An 8,035-nucleotide genomic window follows, 5' to 3' on the forward strand; every position below is an offset into this window, starting at 1 on the left:
AGATATCTTTCCCTTCCATCTGGCTGACATGTAAGAGGAGGGAAAAAGTGTCCAAGAAGTATCTGCCTCCTGAGAAGTTTTCACGTTGAGGCTCATATAGTCCTCAGAAGCAAAAGATGGCTGCCCTCCAAAGGTCAGAGGCTGCTCTCAGGGCATAATAGGTGACTCTGCATACTCCATTTGGAACCAGCTCTTCCCAAACCAGCCATGGCCCCCACTAGTCTTCTTGGGCATCTTGTTACTGTCAGGTAAAGACCACACCTCAGAGTCCTCTCCTTCTAACCTTTGTCTTCCAGTCCGAGACAGGGTCTTTAAAGCACATAGGAGAACAGTGGCTCTTCTTCTCATTGGTCTTCCTTGCCATACTGTTGCAGTAAGGAATCATTTATGCAAGAAATATATCCGCAATTCCATCACTGAGAACAAGCAAACTGCCAACAGGTTAGGGCATGTAAAGCTACATACATCTGAAGTTTCAAAGGAATTTCATAGTCAAATTCTTCATGAGAATAACAGCTCCCAGAAAACACCTCTCTTGGTTCCATGTCTACACTGAGCTATTTTGTTTGTTTTGTTTGTTTTTTAGCAGCTGACTGGTATAGGGATCCAAACTCATGACTTTGGTATTATAAGACTGCACTCAAACCCACTGAGCTAATTGGCAAGCCCCTACACTGAGCTATTAATAAACATCAGTTGCAGGTAAGAAAGGAAACATAGGATAGCAAATTTTCCCATCCTACTGCCCACTTGACAGCTATAGAAGCAGCAAGGAAAATAGAAAATATCTTCATTTTCTCTCTGCTCATAATATGTGTTCAGAATAGGAAGTTCTGGATTCAGTATTTTGGCCAATGCAAACATAAAACTATTTCCTGGCCAAGCATTAATCCTCCCACACACACCTTTTTTTTTTTTTGGAAGAAACCATAGAACATTATTGAGAAAATTTTAAGGCAGATACCCAACATAAGAACAGTTTGCACTGTTTCAACTTGTCTTCATTTGAACCTGTGGTTCCCCTTCACCTGCTTCTGGGATTTTAACAGGTTCTAGATTGGGTAGAATTTCCCCCTTGACATCAGGAAAATCTCCACATTTACCTCCACTCTTTGGCTGAGACAGTCCTGAAGATCAGCTTTTAGGTCAGGCTGTTGGATTTCAGGTGCTCCCTCATTTTCTCTCTCCCAACCAGCTGTAATATCCCAACATTCATTTGGTGACTCCTCTGGTTGAGGTTGTTCATCACTGGGCTGCTGGGCAACCAAGGGCCCCAGAAATTCTCAAAGGATATATATAAAAGAGAGGTATTAAAACCAATTGGCTAATCTGATAGGTTAAAATATATGGGAAGCATTGTCAAAACAAGAAATGATGTTTAACCTTCTTTGTGTTATACTTACATATTATAAATATTTACTCTGAAATTGTACAAGGTTCCTAAAAAACCTTGTGTCTAGGTATAAATGCTCTCAATCATAATTTTAGTAATTTGAAATTGTTGTATGCCACATGTAGTAGTCCATTTCTGTTGCTTATAACAAAATACCTGGAATTAGATACTTTGTAATAAAATAAAATTTATTGCTTACAGTTTCAGAGGCTGGGAAGCCCAAAGTCTAGGGAACACGTCTGGTGAGGGTCTTCTTGGTGGTGGCTTTACAGCAATGCAGGGGTCTCACATGGCAGAAAATGGTGGAGCAGAGAGAGAGAGAGAGAGCTCCACATGAACTCTTTTTTAAGCTGGCAGAACCACGCCCATGACCACCATTTTTAATCCATTCACTAGGCATGATCCTGAGAATCTAATCACCTCCTCAAGGTCCCACCTTTCAATTACCATAATAGGATTTCCCACCCGCTTAATAGTCACATTGGGGATCAAGCTACTAATACATACAACTTGGGAGGCACAATCCATATCATTCAACCCCTGACCCCCAAAGTTTATGTCCTTCTCACAGGTGAATACATTCATTCCATCCCCAAAGTCTTAACTTGTTTCAACTCAAAAGTCTAAAGTCTCAAAGTCCCATCTGTGAAATCAAAACGAATTATCTACTGCCAAGACATAATGGTGGGACAAGCATAGGGTACATATTTCCATTCAAAAAGGGAGAAATGGGCAAAAGAAAGGTGTAATGGGTCCTAAGTAAGTCTGAAGTCCAGCAGAACAGGCATTAAATCTCAAAGCTGGCAAATCACCTACTTTGACTTCATGTTCAAAGTCCTCCACATGCTGGTGTAGGGATTGGGTCCCCAAGTACTCAGGCAATTCTGTGTCTGTGGCTTTCTTGGTCTTAGGTGATGCTTTAGCTCTCACAGGCTGGTGTTGTATGCTGGTAGCTCTGCATTTTCTGTCATGGCAGTCCCACTCTCACAGCTCCACTAGTCATGGTACTGAGGGGTTTCTCTGCTACAACTTTGATCCATTTCTGCTCGGCATTGCTTTAGTGAAGGCTCTATGTGGTGAATCCAACCTGTGACAGATCTCTTCCTGGGCCCCCAGGCTTTTCCTTACATCCTTTGAAATTGAGGTGGAGGCTCCCAAGCCTTCCCAGCTCTGGCATTCTGCGAGCCTGTGGACCTAAGACCACATGGATGCTGCCTGGGCTTCCAGCTAGTATTTTCCAAAACTGCAGGTCCAGCCACATCCGGGGCCAATTTAGCCACCATTGGTACAGCCAAAGCAGCTGGGATGGGGAGATGGGGAGGGAGACTTATGACTTAGATGAGACATCCTGTTCCTAAACGAAAGGAATAGTGTATGTTCTTAGGATTGTCAATGTACCAATTAATACACAGCTTGTCAAATCTAAGTATTGACAGTAGAAAAACTTGTTGGAGTAAGCGGGACTGAAGCCATGTCAGGACCTAAAACCACATGGGCTGTAGACAAATTTTAAAAAGGACACAGTTTTTTCCCTGGCATTCATTTCTCTGAGTTCCCTCTTGCCCATGACAAGATGACATTATTTCCATGAATGTAAAGTTGTTTTCCAGCCAGGCTGAGGCTGCAGACTTACTGACCCTGGAAAACCAAGGAGGACATCAATGAAGCTATACTTAAGGCCCTCCATCAGGGCCTTAAGAATGGCTGCCATCCAGAACAACATCATAGTGCTTCAAGGATATAAGCCCCTGCACCTCTCTGTACCTAAGCCATCCCTGGGGCCACGTAACAGTATAGGTAGGGAGTTTCACTCCCAGGGACAGGTAGGAACAACTGCCCCAAATCAGCATGAAGCAGTTATGGAAGAATGAGACCTACGGCCCTCTATATCCCAAAAAGGTTTTTGGGAGCGAATTCTTTCAAGGAGGAATTGAGGCAGGAAAGAACAGGGACTTGCCCCAGGGAGGCTGCTCAAGCTAAAACCTGTTAGCAGCAGCTAAACCACCTTACCAATCACCTTGCCCTTCTTCAGAACCCCGTGGTTTTCTGAGCAGGAAACAAAATCACAGCCACCAAAAAACCTCCTTTTTTTCTTAGAATACAGCTTACATGAGCAAGAACACCAAAATGCCCTCTTTCCTCCCCCCTTTTTCTTGAACACTCCTCCCCTTAGTTAGGATAGAGAAAGACCCCCATCCCAGAACAACATATAAACCCTTTCCTAAGAGTTTACAGGGTGCTCCTCTGTTGCTTTGCCTCCCACAGATTTGTCACCCCTTTTCCCCTGGGTGACAGAGCCACCAATGATTACTCAAAGCCCATCTCTTCTGAGTGGTGAAAAGCCCCCAAAAGGGGTTAATCTTCCAGAACCCTCAAGATAGAGGCATTCCTTCTATCAGGGAAATTAATCACGAATTGGGGTTCTTTTCCTGCATTTATTCTCCAAACCAGGAAGTTCCAGGAAGAGAACATAGGTGGGGTTTTTGCTAAGTACAGTTTAACAAGTTTAACAGTAAAAGCTGGTAACATTCAGTAAGGTGACATTCTATAAGCAATTAAGTCAATCCACTAACAAAAGCTTGATTTTAGCAAACATTCTCTTCTTACAGCAATTTCCCAGTATCTTTACATATCAATCAGTAACTTGTCTGTCTTTGAGCCAGCAACCTTGCTCTGCTACAATTCTTTATCTCCCAACAAAGACTATATAGCCTGGAGAAATTGTCCTGTCTTTTGCAAGGTCACTATTTGAAACTGCAAGGCTTTGGAAAACCAGTCCCTGTGAAGTACATATTTTTTACGCATACTTCACGTCTCCGCCCATTTTATTTATTTAAAAGAAAAAGCAAATACTATAGATCAAGTTTTCACAGTTAAGACAAAAGCATTTAAAGCAAAATTGGTATCATTTAGTATGGCAAGTCCTTTTAATTTACTTCAGGTGAGGACTGATGACGTCATCATCTCTCAGGATGGCTGCATTGGCATCACTCCAGGTGCTATGAATTAGGTGTAATTACCAATTGTTGACACTCTGGAATGGGATTCTGCTCCATATAATAGTTGATTCTGAGTTCAGAGAATTTGTTAATGTTCACCTGTCCAGGACATTACTGTTTTTAAAGCATCTAGTCTTTTGTAAAATTTTTGATCAATTACAAGTCTTTTGTTTAGGAACAGGATGTCTCATCCAAGTTACAACACCCTCCTTAAGGCCAGGAAAATTAAGAGAACTGCTTTTGTAGAGAAGATATTATTTCCCCCTTTATGATAAAGGGATTCCTCATAAAAGCATTGATGATCAATATCTTGATTGAAAAGGTCTTACTTTTCTTTGTATAAATCCCACGGCACTGGGAAGACTGTTTCCCAGATGGTGATCTGTCCCACATCCAGGGGGGAAAGATGAACAGCAGGATGAAGCAGCAGTTAGGCCAAATTAAGGTAACATGAAAGAGGGGTCAGCAACTTGGAAGTAAGACATGCTATCTTCTATCCAAAGTTTTAAATTATATCCTGTTATAAAGAGAGAAAGAGTTAATTCCTATTGAGCTTATAAAAATAGCCACATTGCCATAATAATCATAAGGATACTTAAAGTTTTTTTAAATTTGGGGCAGATCAAATAGGGAGAAAACAAATGCTTTTATCTCTGTTTTAAATGACATTTTACCAAACTGTTGTTAGTTATAGGTAGCTAGAGAGTTTTCTTACATTTGGAAAGCAAAACATTAAGAGAACTAGCAGTGTTTCAAAATAAGGAAATTGTAAAAACCCATAATTCTTTTTAATTAGTTCACTAATTAACCTTTGTTGTTTTGACCTTTGTGAACAATTTCACAAACCCATCAGTTTCTTTTTTTTTTTTTTTTTAAAGATGACCGGTAAGGGGATCTTAACCCTTGACTTGGTGTTGTCAGCACCACACTCAGCCAGTGAGCGAACCGGCCATCCGTATATGGGATCCGAACCCGGGGCCTTGGTGTTATCAGCACCACACTCTCCCGAGTGAGCCACGGGCCGGCCCCATCAGTTTCTTCATTAGAATTTTGGAACTTTAGTTTAAAGCTATGAACTCAAAGTTTGTCAGAAAACTGTACCTGTCAGAGATTTTTCCATGAAATATTTGAAGACATAACATTTTTATTTTATTATTTTTTTTAAGATGACTGGTAAGGGGATCTTAACCCTTGGCTTAGTGTTGTCAGCACCATGCTCAGCCAGTGAGTGAACCATCCATCCCTATATGGGATCTGAACCCATGGCCTTGGTGTTATCAACACCACACTCTCCCGAGTGAGCCATGGGCCGGCCCAACATAACATTTTTAAAATTATAATTGAACCAAGAGTATGACTGATAGCATTTATATCAAGACACAGATATTTAAGAACCTTACACGATTTTGGAACACATATCCATAACACCTTTAGTACTGACAATGCTTTCCCATATAGTCTAATTTATTAAATAAGCCAATTAGATTTGATACATTTTTTATATATCCTTTAGGAAGCTCCAGGGCCCTTGGAATTCCTCAAAGTATTTTAAACCAGAAAGGTTTGGCTTTCAGTTTTGGAAAGCTTTGTCAAGTAACAAAAGGCTTAAAACACTTAGTTGAATAAAATCACAAATTATTACAAAAAGTAAAACCAAAGTGACAGAGGGTTTCAAAGGCAGGGAGTTCAAGAAATTATCATGAAATAAGTTTCTTAAACCAGTTATCTAAGGGACAAAGAAAACCTTTTATGATTTTGTGTTAAGAGCAGTCAAGTGAAAAGACCTCTAGTAATCCTGTTTAATTAGTAAACCCAGGCAATGATGTGTGCTGATAAGAATATTTTTATACAATCAGGTTAGTAAATAGGTGTCTGTTTATCAGAGCAAATTATACAAAACCCAGTTTGAGTTTTAGCTGTTTTTACCAAATATATATTATGGTTTCCCAGCCAAAAACTTGGTGTATCTTATCTATACCCTTATCAGTTAATGTTAACTAGGGCCTATGCAATATTTGGCATAGGTCTTTTTTCACTAGCCATTTTGGGTCCCAGGTTTCCGTGTGGCATTTGGAGCCATGTGGAGCTTAAGACAAAGGGTGGTATTTACAAAGATAATGTCTAAAAGATATTGTTCCTCCCAGCACAGCCAGGAGGCAGAGCTGAGATAAGGAAGAGGCATATTGACCTTTAGCCAAATTTAGGCAAAAGGTTTAAATCAAATTTTGAAAATATATTTATCAAAACTTTAGAAAATTTAAGTCACATGAGCTTGAAAAGTATACTTATTTATTTAATGAGCATGCATTTATTATAAGCCAATTTTGTACCTTGCACATAACACAATTACACATACTGACATAAACAGATAGATGTAGCATACAACTTACACACACACATATGCAGATATAGACAACAAGAACAAACAAGGATCTTATAGGTTTTGTTCAAGATGTAAAAAAGCTCACTAGTAAAAAGGACAGTCAGGTCTAGATTGTGTTTTTTTAAAAAGACTTATTGGTGAGGTCTCACCCTGCCTTAAAGAGAACAAGATAGCAAATTTACATTGTAAAGCAAAGTATGCAAGCCTTTTCAAGAAGATGCAGAGAAGATTTTCTTCCTTTTAAGAAAATAGCATAGAATTCTACCATAGGATTTTGTGAAGAAATACATAGATGAGACTAGAAGAGAATTTGGAAGTCTGTTTAAGATAACCAGCTGGATACCAGAAAATTTGAGACCATCTAGTTAAACAGGTAGATTCTAGTTTAGTTTTTGTTTCTCAAATGAGTTACTGAGCTTAAGGGCTGAGCTACTGAAAGCTATTTGACTGTTGAAGTTTTTAAATTTACCCCAGGTCAATTTGGAGCTCGTTGTCATTATTTTCATTACTGCTGGTCTGATGTAGGTCAGAGGTGGAAGTGGTTGTTGGCACCATCATCACTGGTGGTCTGATGTGTACCATCTCTGGTGAGATGGATTGAGGTGTGATGGCAAGGCATTGAGATTTTGGGATCAGATTCAGTTCCTTGTCTGGTTTGGGGTTCCACATAAGGCTTAACAGCCTTAGAATGAATCCATAGCAGGCCTGTGGGTGAGAGCAGATGCATACCCTCTCCTCCATGTTAATAATTCGACAGGTCCCAACAATTGTGGTCCCATCAGCAGGTGGTGGAATAAAACCAAGGGTCTAGGCCTCTTTTTAGGAGGTAGAAAGTGTTGTTTTGAGGCCGGCCCATGGCTCACTCGGTAGAGTGCGGTGCTGATAACACCAAGGCCACGGGTTCGGATCCTATATAGGGATGGCCGGTTTGCTCACTGGCTGAGCATGGTGCTGACAACACCAAGCCAAGGGTTGAGATCCCCTTACCGGTCATCTTTTAAAAAAAAAAGAAAGAAAGAAAGAAAGTGTTGTTTTGTGGCTGTTAATTTTGGGGAGTTACATTTTAAAAATTTAGTGTAAACAGAGCTTTAAAGACCTGTTCATGAGAGGCCAGTCCAATATCTATATTACCCCTCCTTTGCTTACTTATTTGAGATTTAAGAAGGCCATTAGCTCTTTCAAGAATTGCCTGGCCAGTGAGGTTAAATGGGATTCCTGTGACATATTTAATGTTCCAGTTGTCACAGAATACTTGAAAGA

General features: G+C 40.2%; 1 protein-coding gene across 1 annotated transcript; it reads right to left on the minus strand.

Annotated features, from left to right (window-relative positions):
- Positions 1–990: 990 nt before the first annotated feature.
- On the minus strand, positions 991–7,357 carry LOC134370585 (X antigen family member 5-like). Its single transcript, XM_063087639.1, is given in 4 exon segments — positions 991–1,127; positions 1,130–1,282; positions 6,925–6,929; positions 7,245–7,357. Coding segments are annotated over 4 exon segments (408 nt in total).
- Between the last annotated feature and the right edge of the window lie 678 nt (positions 7,358–8,035).

This window comes from Cynocephalus volans, chromosome 2, assembly GCF_027409185.1.
Source record: "Cynocephalus volans isolate mCynVol1 chromosome 2, mCynVol1.pri, whole genome shotgun sequence".
Classification (NCBI taxonomy): Eukaryota; Metazoa; Chordata; class Mammalia; order Dermoptera; family Cynocephalidae; genus Cynocephalus; species Cynocephalus volans.